The sequence below is a fragment of the Aricia agestis genome, chromosome 13 (genome assembly GCF_905147365.1).
Source record: "Aricia agestis chromosome 13, ilAriAges1.1, whole genome shotgun sequence".
NCBI lineage: Eukaryota > Metazoa > Arthropoda > Insecta > Lepidoptera > Lycaenidae > Aricia > Aricia agestis.
The window spans coordinates 12,727,262-12,746,511 of NC_056418.1; the positions used below are offsets into that span (position 1 = coordinate 12,727,262).

General features: G+C 38.0%; 1 protein-coding gene across 2 annotated transcripts in view; it reads left to right on the forward strand.

The window, feature by feature from the left end:
- LOC121733146 (fibroblast growth factor receptor 4-like) overlaps positions 1-19,250 on the forward strand; it is a 134,789-nt gene that overhangs the window by 17,779 nt on the left and 97,760 nt on the right. For both annotated transcript variants that reach the window (XM_042123315.1, XM_042123313.1), the window contains exons 5-8: positions 2,363-2,540; positions 2,958-3,316; positions 4,034-4,071; positions 5,508-5,665. In XM_042123315.1, coding sequence (XP_041979249.1) covers positions 2,363-2,540; positions 2,958-3,316; positions 4,034-4,071; positions 5,508-5,665 — 733 coding nt within the window. The remainder of the gene's footprint in view (positions 1-2,362; positions 2,541-2,957; positions 3,317-4,033; positions 4,072-5,507; positions 5,666-19,250) is intronic.

The window sequence follows — 19,250 nt, forward strand, 5'->3', positions numbered from 1 at the left end:
CATAATATATTATGTCTCCAATGTCTAATGTGAGCTATTCCTATCTCTAGTAGGGCAAAACCAGAGATAGATCAAATATTGGGAACGGCCGTAAGAGCCGACGACCAAATCGGTCATGCGCCCATGACCGATTTGGTCGCTAGACGGAGGTCGATAAATGCAATGTCTTTTGCGGTGTCCTAAACGTTTTGTTATCGTTGATCCAATGCATCTTGACTAAACACCATGAGCGCTGAGTTGTTGCTCTAGTTCTCACCGAAAATAAAATATGGTGTCCAGTTTGTTATCTAACACGTCTTTACAAAAAAACTTGCACTCATCATCATTTTGCATAGATATCTGGCCGCGGGGGCACCAAATCCGCCCTTGTTGTACAATGTACCATGTCGGATTAAGCCGACCAAATGACGTAGACCCGTCAACTGCCTATCAATCAATTTCCTCGATATACTTAATAACTAATAAGTAATAACAAAGTTTCTCAATTGATCTGCCAAGTTGGCCCATCTTGACAGTAGGTACAAGTTACAAGATACAACTTGAACCCTCACCTTGAATATTTGATGTCGTTACGCTGTCGCAGGCTCAATTTACTCCGCCGCGAATGGAAAGGAATGGAAGCGTCAATTTTGTGATGTCGTGGGAATTCGCTGGAATGCTCGATCAATCCCGCGAATTCCCTAGTACGCATGAGGACATCCTATCGTTTAGTCTGCATCTACTGGCTAAACAATTATAGGCGTCATCTAAAGGCTGGTTTACATGTATTAAGTAGATAAGTAACTAAATTCTAATTGTCATCTAGTTTAGTATTTACTAAATTTTAACTTGCTACTTGCTGCAAAATTTTGTGTTTACGTGCAATTAACAACTTAAAATTTAGTTAACTACTAATCAACTTAATACGTGTAAACCAGCCATTATCAACTATCTTACAATGGAATGTCGGAATCGGCTCCAACGATTTTCATGAAATTTAGTATATAGGGGGTTTCGGGGGCAATAAATCGATCTAGCTAGGAATTATTTTCAGAAAATATATTTTTATTCGTGTTTTATCGATAATCGATAAACTGAGAAATATGACTCTTCCTGACATCTATTGGCGAATAATAATACTATTTTGTTAGCAACTAATTGTTTTAACGACCAGCAGATGGCGTTATCAAGTAACACGAAGTCAATGAGTGTTTGCTATACCGAGCAAAGCTCGGTCATCCAGGTACTTATATTTTATCTGTCAATAAACTTTTCTTATTTATCAAACAAGGACAAAACACGGCATTACCTAAATTACTGTATACACAGTATGGATGATGATACTAAAGGGCTAAATCGTTTTATTTTAATCAAAATCACGTACTCAATACATTATAGGTAACCAAACATTGACTTACCGAACTTCGTTAAAAACAGTCTGGGTAAATATTGTTGGGATCTTGGTGTTTGTTTGTATGGGGTGTTTGTTTCCGACGAATCGCATAATCATACCCCCGACCCGGGGTAATCAAATCAGCTATTATACTAGCTTTTGCCTGCGGTTTCGTATATTCCGCAGGATAAAAGTAGTTTTGCGGTATATGTTAATCAATGCTACCTTATCACTTATTTTGTATCACGAATATGCAGGCAATAATAAGTAACTATTACTTATATCTAGTTGATACTTGTTGCCTACGTTGTTGCCTACAAATTCGTAGCTGTGAAATCAAATTATCTTGCGGGAACCGTATACAGATTACAGGGTGTAAAAAAACTAAGTGATAATACCTACTTTAGGGTGTGTACGTGTTCCTTGTAGAGAGTTCATTGTGAAAGTAGCAGCGCTGGAAGATTATTTTTTTTCACTTTTGTATGGGCAAGGGCCCGAGTCGAGCGTCACGAGTTTCCCCATACAAAAGTGAAAAAAAATGTTGGTCTTTCAGCGCTGCTACTTTCACAATGAACTCTCTACAAGGAACAAGTACACACCCTAAAATATTATCACTAGTTCTGTTACATCCTATAATATTTTTCATAATAAAAACATGTGGCGAAAAACTAAAAAGCTCCTTAAATTTTAAATGGCTGTTACTAAGTATGGATTTAGATTCTTTCATAAGCTTCCTAGCTTTAATAAAAATGAAAATGAAAAATATATTTTTTTTAAATCGGATGAAAATTAACAATTTTAGAAGAACGTCTTGATTAGGCCACCGGTTCGGGAACTAACCCCGCGAGAAGAACAGGCGTAAGAAACTTGCAACTTTAGCCTTTGTCTTAACTTATCGCCAAGCGGCACCCGGCGGTCGCATAACAATTGAAAATATATTGTGGCTGCTATTCCCACGATCGAGGTATTAATCTATGCCTTCCCTCCCAGAGTGCGTGGTCGGCGTGTGCTCCTGCGCGCACGCTCCCCGTCTGCCCCGGCCCAGGGTGTCGGCCGAGCTGGTCTCCATCGGGGGGGAGCTGGTGGTGAACGTCACCTGGTCCCTCCCCCCGCCAGAGGAGCCCCTCCGCCTGCCGCCGCGGCTGAAGAAGCGATATTATTATGTCAGGTAAGAATGGGTCTTCAAAAATTGAAATTAGAATAATAACAGCCAAAAACCGTCTCCTTTTCCTTGAAGTCCGTTAAAAATGGTCAATATTACTAGGTACTTAGTTACAAGGTTGTATGTAAATAAAAATTAAAAGTATGAATTAGAAATTGATGGAGGTCAAACTACGCCGTGTGATTGTGTGTACTGTAAAAATACTGTTTGAAGCACACACATAAAACTACGCCTTTGAAAAGATGAGCTGCCTTTGTGAAAAAAATTTCAGATGCATAGGGCCTTGCTCTTTTACGTGACTGCACCAGAAGAGGGTTATGTTTTATAAGTGGTAATTGATGTATCTTCGGCAGGCTCTAGGGCCTGAGCAGTTTTATGGAAAATATGAACAATTTATTATTTGATAGCAATCCTTCTTTACAGTATTGGCAAGCAGATGGTGTCAGATGCGCACCCAGCGCCTTGGTTCGCTCACACGGTATCCAGAAGAGTCGATACTTTTGGCTTCGTAACTGTACCCGAAGACGTACGGTGGTTCCTGCTTCCTATAAGCGATCGAAGTGCAGGGCGAAGCAGACAGAATAATGTGGAGCGAAATGACAACGAGCGAAGCGGCGTGGAGCGAAGCAAGATGGAGCGAAGTGGAATGGAGCGAAGCGGCGAAGTGCGAAGCGGAAAAAGTGATAAACAGTCAATTGTTCTAGACGTTAAGTTATTAGCTAGGGTTAATTTAATTGATGAAAGAGGTTGTGTTGGGCCGGCGGGAAATGCTACAGCTTATGGTAAGTTTATATAATATATTATTACTTTAAGCGCCTGTTTCGCCACTTGCTAATAAGTGCCGGATAGCCTATCCACCACTTAACTTGACAGATAGAGTATGGAGTATATCTATCAAATAATTTGTGGATAGCCTATCCGACATTTATCAGGAAACAGGCCCTTAATGTTATATAGCCTTGATAATATAACAGATCCAGAAGTTGTATAGTTACATAATGACTTGTCTTTGTTGGGCAAGCTAATTTTCTTATATATCAGACAAGGACAAACAGTGGGTAACTAAAACGTCTGAAGATATTTTAATTAGTAAGAAGGTATTTAGCTATTATACTTGTTTAGACTTTAAAATGGTTTCCCTAGACTAGGTTTAGCCTTTTCTCGTTGTAGTTTCTGATTTGAGCCTGACTAGTTTATGTGTTAGAAAGTTCCGAAGAAGCTTTTAGATCTATATATAATATATAAAACTCAAAGGTGACTGACTGACATGGTGATCTATCAACGCACAGCCCAAACCACTGGACCGATCGGGCTGAAATTTGTCATGCAGGTAGATGATATGACGTAGGCATGCGCTAAGAAAGGATTTTGATCAATTCCACCTCCAAGGGTTTAACGTTTTAACGCGAGCGAAGCCGCGTGCAAGAGCTCGTTTTAATATAATTTTGCAATAGTATTCTACAAGGCTTTTTAAATGTACTTACTATTTTTATTTGTAGATCCAACGAAGACTGCTTCAACTCCGTTCAAAACATTTGTAAGTATTACCACAGAATAGATAATAGTACAAGTATTTATTACGAGTACTTATAGCATTTTTACTGACGCGTGACGGTATAATATCATAGACATCGGATTATATTATGCACTATGGAAGTACCTTTATACGTTGGAGAGCCAGGCTTCGGCACGAATGGGCTGGCTCGACCGGAGAAATACCACGTTCTCACAGAAAACCGGCGTGAAACAGCGCAAGCGCTGCTTGCGCTGTTTCACGCCGAGTGAGTAAGTTTACCGGAGGCCCAATCCCCTACCCTATTCCCTTCCCTGTCCTCCCCTATTTCCTTCCATTCCCATCCCTACCCTCTCCTATTACCCTCTTAAAAGGTCGGCAACGCACTTGCAGCTCTTCTGATGCTGCGAGTGTCCATGGGCGACGGAAGTTGCTTTCCATCAGGTGACCCGTTTGCTCGTTTGCCCCCTTATTTCATAAAAAAAACCTAAATATGCATGCAAATATGCAAACACATATCATGTCTATAATTTACTCTTATTACAATCCCGCATAAACCAAATTCATATTGAGCGGGAACAACATTTTGCTACAAGTTACAAAAAGGGTCCTACATCTTTCTCTACTTAACTTACTCGATTCTTGTTTCAATTTTCATTAAAATCGATTAAAATTTTCGCAAAATATGTTAAATGATTAAAATATCTGTTAGGCTTTTAAATAGGTTTCATATTGCTTACGGGATCTTGGCGTCTGAACAGTAAAATTTTATTCATCCGTGATCGAAGATTTTGCTGTTTAACTCCCTTTAATCATGTTGATTGGTGGAACAAAAGGAAAATCTAATAAGAACCTTTTCTTTACGCGCAGCATCACGCATGCTTGCTGTTTTTACTTCTGCTACGAACGAATAATACGAATAATACGAAGTATATTCGCTTATACATGGGAGAGCCATGCTTCGGCACGAATGGGCCGGCTCGACCGGATAAATACCACGTTCTCACAGAAAACCGGCGTGAAACAGCGCTTGCGCTGTGTTTCGCCGAGTGAGTGAGTTTACCGGAGGCCCAATCCCCTACCCTATTCCCTTTCCTACCCTCCCCTATTACCCTATTCCCTCTTAAAAGGCCGGCAACGCACATGCAGCTCTTCTGATGCTGCGAGTGTCCATGGGCGACGGAAGTTGCTTTCCATCAGGTGACCCGTTTGCTCGTTTGCCCCCTTATTTCATAAAAAAAAAAAAAGTATACACGGTCCCATTTTTCACGTTCTTGTGAGGCACGATAATTTTTTACCACGATTTTGTTATTAACAACATTTATATAGCGTTGGTCCAATACTGCTGTGACTTTCTGGTAGGCGTTTTCTGAACGTCGTTTCTACTGGTGCCTACCACCGATTCGGGAACTAACCCGGAGAGAAGAACCGGCTTCTCCTAATTCCAGTTAATCTTCCAGGTGATATGGACACTAGTGTGCTGTGCGTGTGTGCTGATGGTGCTAGTGCTGGCCGTGTTCAGCGCGCGAGCTGTGAAGAGGGTTCTGCAGTCGTTGCGGCCTTCGGCTGACCCTCTGCAGCCGCTGTGCGTGAGGCCGGCGTGGTTCCAGTTCGCTGGGTGAGTCTAGATAATAGATTCTAGAATCTAGATGTAGAACTAGGTATCCAAAGTCTTGTAAGTAGATCATCTTAGTACAGACATACGTGATACGACGGTACACATAATATAAGCGTAATATTACAAAGATGAGTAATGGAGCGATGGAGTTGGCGCATACATCTCGACTCTCACGAACACAAAAATACAGCAAGTTACGCTACTGTACATTTCTATTGTGATTTGTGGTATGACTACGGACTCAGGATAACGTAAAAATTATAAGTTCAAGAAAACGTGCCTGCATAAAACTGTTACAAATAATGGTTTTCAAAGATATTTTCGTGTATAAATTAAAATCCGTGTTATGACTTACCTGATTTGGTTGGATATGGCCTAAGCCTTAATTTAATCTACCCTTAGGCAGTTAGGGGTAGATTAAACAATGTAGGTCCGCAACCTGGCAATGAATTTCTCTGATAGTAGGTACAAAATAACACAATGTACTCAACAGTCCGGGATTTTACCTCAGAGGTTCTCTGACCTCCGACAGAGGTAAAACGTGACTATAAACTCTGAATATTATACCTACATTACTTTGCTTTTATTAGTGGTTGAAAAAAATAATTTAATATACTTACTTACTATTTTCTCAGAAAAAAAAATTGCAGTCTTCAATCTAAATTTTTGACTTTAGATTCTAAAATTCAGTTTATGTTTTGACTTTATTTATGTAACCTCAACATCGCGTCACATAAATACATTACTTAAAGTTATTACTTTGCTCGGTCAAGCAACAACAATAAAAACAGCTAATAAACACAACTCATATTAACTGGACAAACACTCGTAGCTGTCAAATTGCTATTATTAATTAATAGGCGCTTACGTCAATGTACAGTCTGCCATTAGCCCGATACATTTTAATTTTTATGTAATAAACCTTATTGCTATCGGAATAACGACGATGTTTGCTTACAACTCTACCGTTTTCTTTACGTTCAAGACTACTTACGGCCGTTCCCAATATTTGATCTATCTCTGGTTTTGCCCTACTAGCTATACATCTATACATCTATATATCTACACATCTATATATCTATATATCTATACATCTATATATAGATATATAGATATATAGACATATAAATAAAATTGGAGTGTCTGTTTGTAATATTGAAAGAACCGTTTTTTACTACATGCATATGAATGTATATTATGCGCTACATACACCAAAACAACTTTTTTATAATTTTTGTCTGTATGTCTGTCTGTCTGTTTGTTCCGGCTAATCTCAGACATGGCTAGAGCTATTTTGACGGGACTTTTTTTGGCAGATAGCTGATGTAAGAAGGAATAACTTAGGCTACTTTTTAACCGACTTCCGAAAAGGAGGATCATATATTTTACTTTTTTGTATACAGTTTACGCGGACGAAGTCGCGGGCAACGGCTAGTTAGACATATATTTTATATCAATTCAATGTTAGCTGCGATCGGTTGTATGTCAAACCAGAGATAGATTGAATGTTGGGAACGGCCGTAAATAGGTCTACCAGGATCTCATGGCCAATGGATGGGAGATTTTCTAAAAATATCCTTGATCACTGAATATTTTTTTTACATTTGCATAATATATCACACACAGAATCAGCCGCTATAAAGAAAAAAAGTATCAAACGTTTTGCTCCAATTTTCCTAGTATTAGTAGCATCAATTTCTTTTTTGCCATCAGATCCTGGTAGACCTATAACAGCCATGGACCGACTTTTAATCGGCGGCGCGGCGTTGTGATTGAAAATTTTCCTACGGAACCTTTAACAATAGCCACACGCTTGACAATTTCTCTAAGTTTCGGTCTGGAATGGAATTATGGTCGGAATTTTACCGAGTTCTTAACAAACTCGAGTTTTCAGACAATGGTACGCGATCAGAAACTCACCAAATAACCCCAGGGTTTTTAAAATAAATAAAAGAGAGTGTTCGTGTACTTTTGTCTAATATATAAATAGAAGGTTTCTTATATTTTATAACATAGGTAATTTTAAAGGCCATAGGCCATAGCGCTATTTCGATACCAAAAATTTACATTTTGAAGGGAAACTTGCTCGCAAATTCGGTGCGCCGAAATTTTATTATCGCGTAATGTGGAAAGCTTACTTGTATTCCTCTGGGATATATATTACTATCCTATGTCTTTTCCCTTCATCTCTCTAACAGATATCATTAAAATTTATCAAGTTGAGCAACTTATGAGTCTCTACTCTTCGTCTCTACCTCTCTACGTTACAAATGTATTATTTGTATAATGTATATATTATAGTCTACTTGTTACGTGGTATAGCCATGCTTCGGCACGAATGGGCCGGCTCTACCGCAGAAATACCACGAGCTCACAGAAACCGGAGTGAAACAGCGCTTGCGCTGTGTTTCGCCGAGTGAGTGAGTTTACCGGAGACTCAATCTTCTACCCTATTCTCTTCCCTACCCTTCCCTATTCCCTTCCTTACCCTCCCTTACCATAATATTACCCTATTCCCTCTTAAAAGGCCGGCAACGCACCTGCAGCTCTTCTGATGTTGCGAGTGTCCATGGGCGACGGAAGTTGCTTTCCATCAGATGGCCCGTTTGCTCGTTTTTATTTCATAATTATTATTTTTTAAATACAGACACTTCATTGATCGAATCAGTTACAAGCCTTTTAAAATTCATTTAAGCTACAAGTTTTCTTTATCCACAGCCGAACACAACCTCCTACTTTTTTGGAAATTGGTTAAAAATATTCACCACGTCTTAAATAATGCCTACAAAAGGACTATAGAGGTTGACAGAATGTTCAGATGAGCTGATGAGATCAGCATCGCTAAGGACAGCAGATATAAGAAACGTGCCAGAGCGGGCAATGTATCATCGAGGAAATTGATTAGGCAGTCGACGGATCTACGTCATTTGGTCGGATATGTCAATTCAATGTTAGCTGTGAGTTGTTGGATGGATTTGACTTAACGCGACCAAATTACGTAGGTCCGTCATCTGCCTGGGAATTAACTTCTCTGATAGTACATTCCAACAATATACGTTTTCTTTCCGGCTAGCATAGCTTGCAAATTATGAGCTTTATCAGTATGAATTAGAGCTTTCAAGCTAAGTATTGTGTTGGTATTTTAACCAACTTCCCAAGAAAGGAGGAGACTCTATGTTCGGCTGTGGATATTTTCAAAATGGTAGTGTCTAGTTGATAATGGATGGATGAAAAAAATCTTTTAAAATAATAAGCTTTAATAATTATCTTTTAATTCACATATAAAGTTCAATACACAATTTCATTTTAAGTCGTGATTAAGTTTTAATTGATATATGATAAAGTTCAACGCACAATTTTTAAAAGTGATCAAGTCGTGATTAAGAAAATTTCAAATTTTCTTACGTAGTTCAGTCAACATATCGAAATATTTGTTTGCACAAAAATACAGTTCCTACTTAAAGTTATGAAGTACTATGTCAAAACGTAGTTCAAGAGTCTTTCGTACTCCAAAGAGTCCAATGAGTACTTAAAATAATTACTTGAAAAAAGAGGTTACGTAGTAAATTATGTAAAGCATCAGTGACGCAACTCCTTTGCGCCAAAATTCGTCTATCGGGGGTGCACTCTCGCCGAGACACAGCGAGGCGGCCCGAGTGCGAGAGTGTAAATGGGTGCGCCTCGTCTCGCCTGTCTCGGACCCTCTCGGTCCAGTGTCGGTATTTTGCGCCCGAGACAAAGGGTCTCCCAAGGAAAGCGGGCGCATTAATACTGTACACTCTCGCGTTTTTCACTACTAGTCGCGCCGCTAGACAGTGCAGAACAGAAAAATAACAATAATAAACGTCATTATCAGTCATTATCTGTGAGAAATAAAATAAAATTTGATTATAGATCTTTGGATTACAATGATATCTTTCGATGCATAGAGAAAAATAATGGTCCATCTTCTCTGAGTTCATAACTGCGATTGAACTAAGCGAGAATGTACATGATCGCACTCGGGCAAGGGGCTCTCGCACGAGACTCTCGCCTTTTTTATTACAGTTTTCCGGTAGAATATGTGTAGTGTGTCCTTTCCCGGGACTCAAAGTACCTCTATATCAACTTTCAGCAAATTCGGCTCAGTGGTTTGGACAGAACGAAGAGGACCAGAGACAGACACATTTTAGCATTTATAATATGACTATGGATTTCTATCAGTGGCGTATCTACGCCTACCTACTAATCTTAGTAGGTACTGTTCTTCTGGGAACTATTGCTTCTATAAAGAGTTTGATGACTATCAAAATATTAAGATTACGACGATTAAGATTATTAAGATAAGAGGTAGGAAAATGCATGGCGTAGATGGTTTTTCCAATCATGGTTTTCCATCATAGCCCAACTTGTTCACCCATTCATCATCGGTGGTAGGCACCAGTGAAAACGACGTCCTGAAAGTTTTTGATTCAAATCTGTTCAGAAATAAAACATTTTTTTTTTTTTTTAACGAAGTTCTTTATCGCGCGTTCGGCGTAATTGAGGCTAGACAGAACGATATTTCACCTCAACATTTTTTACGAGTACCTGCATGGTAGGGGCCAGAGGGCGTTGATAGTATTCCTGTGCGTCAACTAAATAGCGTTTTTTGAGAATAAACAGCGACACGTTGTTAGTATTCAATAGATAGCGTTTTTTTATGTGTTTTTAAGTGTATAATATGTAATACAGGTTTTTTAACATAAGAAATAACTTCGTTCCATTCGGGTGTCCCTTGACACCTCTCAAGTTTTTTCATATTGAGCATGTCTATTATCTAACTACGTCTGCAGTCTATCTATTGTCTAACGGCGATCGTGTCTTCATTTGAATACTTTCTCAGCGTATCTTCCCAGAGTACTACAGTTGCGTCACCCTGAATCAAATTATATGATTATTTCACTCGTTAGAACGCTTACTGCGTTAAGTATACTTAGAGAATGAGGAAAAAGTTATATATTTTAATATTTTCCTATTTCCGGGTTTATTCGAAAAGAATTGGGGGTTAAGGTATATCCGAAAAGTTTAGGAGCCACTTAAACAATCTTGTCAGATTGAGAACCATTGAGTGTCATGCCGTCTCTACAATTTTGCCTATGATGGACAAATGGACATGGACATTCAATGTACGCTTTTATAATTTTGGACGTGGCGGTAATGTCGTGGACGTCCGCGGTAAAACGATAACATAGGGAAGTAAAATGTATGGAAATATATTATGAAGACGCTTTTAAATTTTTATAAAAGCGCACAATTTTATACGTGGGAGAGCCATGCTTCGGCACGAATGGGCCGGCTCGACCGGATAAATACCACGTTCTCACAGAAAACCGGCGTGAAACAGCGCTTGCGCTGTGTTTCGCCGAGTGAGTGAGTTTACCGGAGGCCCAATCCCCTACCCTATTCCCTTTCCTACCCTCCCCTATTCCCTTCCCTTCCCTACCCTCCCCTATTACCCTATTCTCTCTTAAAAGGCCGGCAACGCACATGCAGCTCTTCTGATGCTGCGAGTGTCCATGGGCGACGGAAGTTGCTTTCCATCAGGTGACCCGTTTGCTCGTTTGCCCCCTTATTTCATAAAAAAAAAAAAAAAATGACGACCGATCGACGTCGATCGTGCTTGAGACACATAATACATATTAGTTTAACAACTTGAGAAAGCTAAGCAATCATGGCTACCTTTCCGGTGCAGTGTTTCCCAACCTGCAGTAGTCCGCGGACCCCTGGGATTCCGCGAGTATATGGTGTATTGGGGTCCGCGGTGTCATCTCTTTACCAAACATAATCCGAATTTTCTTTGCTGTTTATTTTATTAAACGGGTCCGTGAAAGCCGTACTTGTTTTTTATGGGTCAGTGACTGAAAAAGATTGGGAAACACTGTTTTAAGGCCTAACGTGGAGAGGGCGTTTACATTTTAGAGTTTACTTCTGGTTAGTGTACCAGAATAGAATAAATTAAGATTTATGTAAAATTTTCATTCAGTAAATATTGCATACAAAATCTTCTTTATTACTATGGGGTACACCTTATTTTACTGTTCTGAGGTGTACACATACATTTTATATACTGTAACCATTTTAAACCATACAAATTTTGAAATAAAAGAAATTTTAGTAATCTATATTTTATACTTAGTTACGTCGCGTAGTGTGAGCTGACCTTTAATTAGCGATCACGATTCAGTGGCGGTGCGTGGGCGGGCATTAGGGCACCCTTCTCACGACGGTCACGTTTTGACTGACAGCCGACAATCCAATAATCAATAATATAATAATGAAAATGTAGTTGTATTAGCGTTTGTAATTTGGAGATATTTAAAGTTCGAGAACCGTATATTTTACACAATAAGACTTTTGTTTTGATGATATTATACTATATTTATTGATATTACTTTTATTTATAAATATTTGCATGTCGATTAAAACGACAATAATAATATGTGAGACACTTTTAGCATATTGTAACATCTTAATGTACACACCATATTATTGCAAATAAACATTATGATTTATTTGATGTTGCTGCAACTTTTTGCGCCGAAAATCTTATATCGCGCAGGATCTGTCCAACCGCAATATTGCAATTGACCTCAGTCCTACAATAAATTTGTCCGAAAAAGTAGTTTCTGTCGGTCTGTATGTGTATATTTGTATGTGCACCACGCAAAACTTTACATTACAATTTACTGGTGGTCTTACTTAAAATTCGTTGCATGTTCTAACATAATATTATGTCGACAGTCGAGGCATATCAAATTTATGATATAACTAAAAAGGAAAAACGTTGATAGGGCATTGACTAAGTTTGTTGTTGAATGTTGATAGTCTTTATTAAAGACGAGCTTTTGCCCGCGGCTTCGCTCGCGTTAAGAAGTATTGTTATACTATACAAACTTTCATCCCCTATTTTAACCCCTTGGAGGTAGAATTGATCAAAATCCTTTCTAAGCGGATGCCTACGTCATATCATCTACCTGCATGCCAAATTTCAGCCCGATCCGTCCAGTGGTTTGGCCTGTGCGTTGATAGATCACAATGTCAGTCAGTCACCTTTGAGTTTTATATATATAGATTCAAGTTTGAACAAATAGGAGTACAGTTTCACTTTTAATATATTTAAAGGTTTTTCCGTGCCAAAAACTATCGACTACCCGTATGTCCTTTTCCGGGACTCAAACATTTTAATATTAAAAATCCGGTTAAGTAGTTTTAGCGTGATGAGATAATAAACAGACACACTTTCTTATTATAACATTTACTTGAATTTTTAAATTTAAACTTTAACCTACCTGCACATCTCATATATATAATAATAATTGATCAGCGACTCATGACTGACAGATTGACAAGAAGGTTATATTTTTAATATAATTAAATGTATACGAGAATCTATTGCAGAAATATCTTGACACTTGCACCACTTGCTAAGGTCAAGTGTATTTGGGTGTATGACACAGTGTAAATGACATACAGTAGAGCATATTCACACTAGTCAGCTCGAAGCAAGCGTACACATAATATATATGCGGAATTTGGGATAATTTTTGTGAGTATAGCTGTTGAGTCTGCTAAAAAGCTTACAATATAACAGTTTATTAATTAATCTAGTATTTACAGCCATGACATAGACTTGGTATGGGTAAAGGGGAGGGTAGGGAAGGTAAAAGGGTAGGGGATTGGGCCTCCGGCGAAACACAGCGCAAGCGCTGTTTCATGGCGATTTTCTGTGAGAACGTAGTATTTCTCCCGTCGAACCGGTCCATTCGTGCCGAAGCATGCCTCTCCCACGTCAAATATCATGACTGGTGCTCAATTTCCAAAGGCTTTTTAAGGAGTCTAAGTATTTAGTAGCGCTTTTAATTGGACAACGTTAAAAATCAACAACGCTATTAAAAACCTCAGAAACTGAGCATGAGTTACACTTCATATTCATATTGTATTGTGGAAGACGGTACTTAATATTATGGTCAACGGAGGTCATATATATATATATATATAAAACTCAAAGGTGACTGACTGATTGACATAGTGATCTATCAACGCACAGCCCAAACCACTGGACGGATCGGGCTGAAATTTGGCATGCATGTTATGACGTAGGCATCCGCTAAGAAATAATTTTGATAAATTCTAACCCCAAGGGGTTCAAATAGGGAATGAAAGTTTGTATATAATAATACTTCTTAACGTGAGCGAAGCCGCGGGCAAAACTCCTATTTCATACTTGATGACACTGTGACGAAATTAAAACGACATTAACATTTTATCTAAGAGTCTCTCAGAATGTCAGAATAACACTATTAAAGAAAAATATTGTAAGGCGAGATGCCTGTTGAGGCTTTTAAGGCCAATCGCTTGGGGCTATTTTTGAGGTGTTGATTGTGTTAAGAGCTTTAAGAGATCAGATGTGTTAATAATAATGTGTCATCTTATACAGTTGCTATAATACTGATGATGGTAATATAAATAACAAGATGACGCCCGCAACTCCGTTGCGCCTAAATTCATTTATCGCGCGGAAACCGTACATTTTTTCAGGAAAAAAGTATAATATGTCCTTTCCCAGGACTCAATGTTTCTCCATACTAAATTTCAGCAAAATCGGTTAAGCGGTTTGGGCGTGAAGAAGTTACAGTCAGACACACGTAAGTATGGATTATGGTAAAATATGGACTACATAGAGTGGACTAGTGGACTCTACGTAGACAAGTGTTCAAATGTTAAAAAACCGTGTTGGATATGTTTTAGATTGCTTGTTTTCTATGATGGGCCGGCCCGGCCTCTCATAGAAAACAAGAAATGGAAAAGGCGTAAGCGACAAAATGGTTTATGTCGCGTAATTTAAAAACCATAAATATATATTTTCATATAAGCTATGGGCAAATTAAAGTGTATGCTTGAACCAATATAATATGTACAAATTTTGGAAGCTTAAATTTCTTTCCTCTGTTGGCAAAATTAGAATCCCTTTTTTTACAGAGGTTTTTTTTTTTTTTTATTGATTATTCTGTGTTATAAAAGTTGACCAATCGTGTTATGCTATAATGGGTAATTAAAAAACAAAGACATGATGAATACTGACAATGAACTTTAATTTCTTAGCTTTAGTCATTGCTGAGAAAAATCGATATCGCTAATTCGCTACAGCCAAATTATCAAGGCGTCGCCTTATGCAAGTAGTGGATCATAGAACTTATCGACAGTGCACATCACTAAACAATGTAATGTGGCAACGCAGCTGGATATCGTTGTACTGAAGATTCAATAATTTTTATAATCAACTCCGATCAGCGATCGACCCATGCCGATAACGACATAACAAGGTGTCGCCTTAACTTACAAAATAATATTATATTCTACGTAAATTTTTCTTATTTCGTCTTTTCCCCAGACTTAAAACGTCTCCATACATTCAAAATCGGTTTAAGAGGGCGACTAACCCCAAAAATCAAACATCGTCCTTCTCTCTTCACACTTACCCGTATCGCCCGTTATCGCCCGTCTTTCATATGCCAGGTGAAAAAGAACGACGCGGATTCATCGCCAAATTAGTTTTTTCTCAATAACTCGATAAATATGCAACATTTAAAAAATCCGCTAGGTCGATCTCTCAATGATAGAATTTTATACAATGTGTTAAAATATTAACTTGGTTCAATGCACGGTTATGGCAATAAATGAAAAATTCGTGAAAATTAGATGCATCTTTGTGATTTTTTTATATCGAGAAAATTTTAAGGTATCGTGTTTTTGCTCAGATCGAATTCTCGGAAATATAATGTAGTATCAAATTTTAGAAAATGAAACAATTCGGGGCTTATTTTCAAACTGTATAAAAATGAATTATAAAATCGACACTTTAGGGTTAGTCGCCCTCTTATCGGCTGAAACGTATAGAGGTAACAGATAGTAAAACTTTCGCATTTATATAGGAATTAAAACTGTTTTCTTTGTAATATAATTTATTTATTGATTCAACGTTTTAACAATTTACATTTCGTTTCTAAGCTGAAATTACCATTGGCCGATACAGTTAGAATGCGAAACGAACTATTATCTAATTCTCGTATTTTTGCGTAAAACAAAATGTCGTGAGCGGCCATCTTGTCATGACTTCATCATTAAGGCGATGGCAAAACGCGATGCGATCGGAATATCTTATACGAGGTACGAGGAAAATGTAGTTAACAAAGAAAAGTGTTGCCATACTTCCAGTGAAATCCACACTTCCATACTAATATTATAAATGCCATACTAATATTATAAAGTGCGGAAGTGTGTCTGTCTGTCTGTCTGTTGCCTCTTCACGCCCAAGCCGCTGAACAGATTTTGCTGAAATAAGGTATGGAGATACATTGAGTCCCGGGAAAGGACATAGGATAATTTTTATCCGGAAAAATGTACGGTTCCCGCGCGATAAACGAATATTGTCGCAACAGAGTTGCGGGCATCGTCATCATCAAAGTTTGTTTGTCTGTCTGTCTGTTATCTCTTCACAGCCAAACCGCTGAACCGATTCTGCTGAAATTCGATATGGAGATTAGGGTTGCTGAGGATTCCTCTTCCGCTTCCTCATAATGAGGAAGTTCCGCAATATTTTGGGTTCCTCAACCGCTACCGCATCCTCACAAATAAAAATTAAAAAATCCTCTTCCGCTATCGCTTCCTCAAAATTTAAGAGGAATTTATGAGGAATTTCACTGCGCATGCGCGTCTTGAATCCAATCATGGCAACGCAACCGCCAGAGCCAGAGAATTGTATCATTCACTCATCTTTTTTTTGTGTGCGTTGTTGTGTATGTTTAGTTTGGGAAAATTAAGGAATTCAGACCGAATAATTCGTGTAGTTTTGAAAGTTGGTACAGTTGGTACTAAAGGTGTCCAGATGAGTATACTAAAAGTCTCCGAGGGTGGGACAAGAGCCGGCGCGCGGTGGAATCAGGGGACTACGTTACGCCGATTTACTGTATCTGTCTCTAGGTACAGTTAATCGAGGTAACGTATTCCCGTGATTCTTCCTTCAAAGTTGATCCTATCTAAATTTATTATTTTTAAATATCTTCAGGAAGAATGAGTCTATACCACTACGTTTTTATTTTATCATAAACATCTTTCAAATTTATTTTATGGTCGGTCGATTGGCGGAGTACGGGGCATTATTTTTTATTTACTAGTAAATTTAGAAAAAATCTAACGTAGCTTTAACAGATCATAGTACTTATTGTATAAAAATCATTTGTCTAAACCCATTGTCCAGGGAGTAAACTGGGGAATACGTTTGTATGGAAAAATAGTGCGAGCGTACCCTTTTAATACTCTGTATTTCCTAAAGTAATGATCGTTTGATCGTACAGTTTGGACGTAATTTATAGTAATGTAGATAATTAGGGTAGAAGTCACTAAAGAGATATTTTAAATAATTTTCGAGTCACAAGCAAAATCCTTGAAAAAGAGACCCCCCTTCCCCACCGCCGGCTCTTGTCCCACCCTCGGGGACTTTTAGTATATTCATCTGAACACCTTTAGGAACAAATGTACCAACTTTCAAAACTAGACGAATTATTCGGTCTGATCGTCGATTTTAAAACAAATTTTCTTAGACTAGTTACTGAACTCCTCCTTAATTGTGAGACGGATTTTGATGATTCTTTAGTGTGTGTGTTTTGAGAATGATTTAGATTCATAGTTTGGTCCACTGGAAAATGCCCTTTTAATTAATTTTTGTGTAATGTACCTATGTACCTAGTTATGTACAGACAGGACAAAGACTTTTGGGTTGGGTCCGCTAGTATTTATAATTTCCTATCATCCTCTTCCTCATCCGCTTCCTCTTCCGCTTCCTCATCCGCATCCTCTTCCTCAAAAAATATCCTCTTCCTCATCCGCATCCTCTAAATTAGCGCGTGAAAATTCCTCTTCCTCCTCCTCTTCCTCATAATCACTTCCTCAACAACCCTAATGGAGATACATTAAATCCCGGAGAAGGACATAGAGTACTTTTAATCCCGGAAAATTGTACGGTTTCCGCGCCATGAACGTTTCTGCGCAACGGAATTTCGGGCGTCAACTAGTTTTATTTTATTTCAACCAAAGGAGGAACGTCTTTAAGTTGGTCTTTAAGTTTACGATCTAATTCGTATACTTAAGGTGACGCCGCGTTAAAGTAAAAAATAGTTTTGGATATGCTTTACATCAGTGTTTTTCAATCTGTAGGTTTTTTTTTTTATTATCAAAGCCTTACTCCGGGGGTCGCCGAAAGAAAGAAAAAGCTGACGTATGATAGATAAATATACCAAACTAAAAAAAATCATTACCTCACTTAGGTAGCCTTTTAATAAAATTATTTCTTAGGCTTTCTATGACACGAGGGGGTCGCCGGTATATTTCAATCCGTAAAGGGGTCACGAAATCTAAAAGATTGCTTTACATCACTTGGCCCGGCCTCTCATAGAAAACAAGAAATGGAACAGCAAGAAATGGAAAGGGCGTTAGCGACAAAATGGTTTTTTTTTTATTTAAAAACCATAAATATATTTCATATCAGCAAATTATAGTGTATGCTTGAACTAATCTATGTACAAATAATTTTCTCTCCTCTGTTGGCAAAATTAGAATCCCTGTTTTTATAGAGGTATTTTTGATTAATTATTCTGTGTTATAAAAGTTTACCAATCGTGTTATGCTATGGGTAATTCAAAGATAAAGAAATGATGAATACTGACAATGAAGTTTAATTTCTTAGCTTTAGTCATGATTGTTGAGAAAAATCGACATCGCTGCAGTTAACTTATCAAGGCGTCACCTTAAATGATTAGTTTTGAAAATTTATTTGAAAGAAAGTTAGGATTTATCAGAAAAAACGTGCAGTGCCCGCGTGTGAAAAATGAATTAGAGCAAAGTTGAGACATCTAGTTGCCTAATAAATATGAGCTTATTTCTTAATCGCTCTCAAGCGTTTGTTATTTTTAGACAATAAGTGATACTTAAACCTAATAAGCACTTAAAGGGCAAACCTATTAACGCCCACAAAAATGTCTGACAGCTCTTACTGACGAGCTGGTAATTAATACAACAAAGCACTTTCGTAATATGTTAAACCTGAAGGAAAATATCACAAAAGCTGCCCACACTGTGCACTTTCATCTTCAATTTTCGTCATCAGCTTTCATATTGGCGCATTCAATTATTGAATGCGTCAAGGAACGCAACGCCAATATTGTCATTTTTGTAGTTTTGGATACGGTCAGAACGCATGCGTCGCTGGCATGCCTCATGTGCGCTGTTGACTGCGCTATAACGCATGCCCTTGACGAACAGAAAAAGGCACAGTGTGGACAAAGCTAAAGAAGACTTTTCCGCTTACTTTACTACTTTCAACAACATAAACTATTTTTTTTATAAAAACGATTAGTGTCATATTATTCAGGTATTTTTATCCAAAATATGTCACAACACAAAATATGTTCAAATAACAAGAAAGCGTGTGTTTATACAATTATCCGGCTGCATCTAATTTGATTAATCTTTATTACGATATACACTTTCGAATTTTTTGTACGGTCGC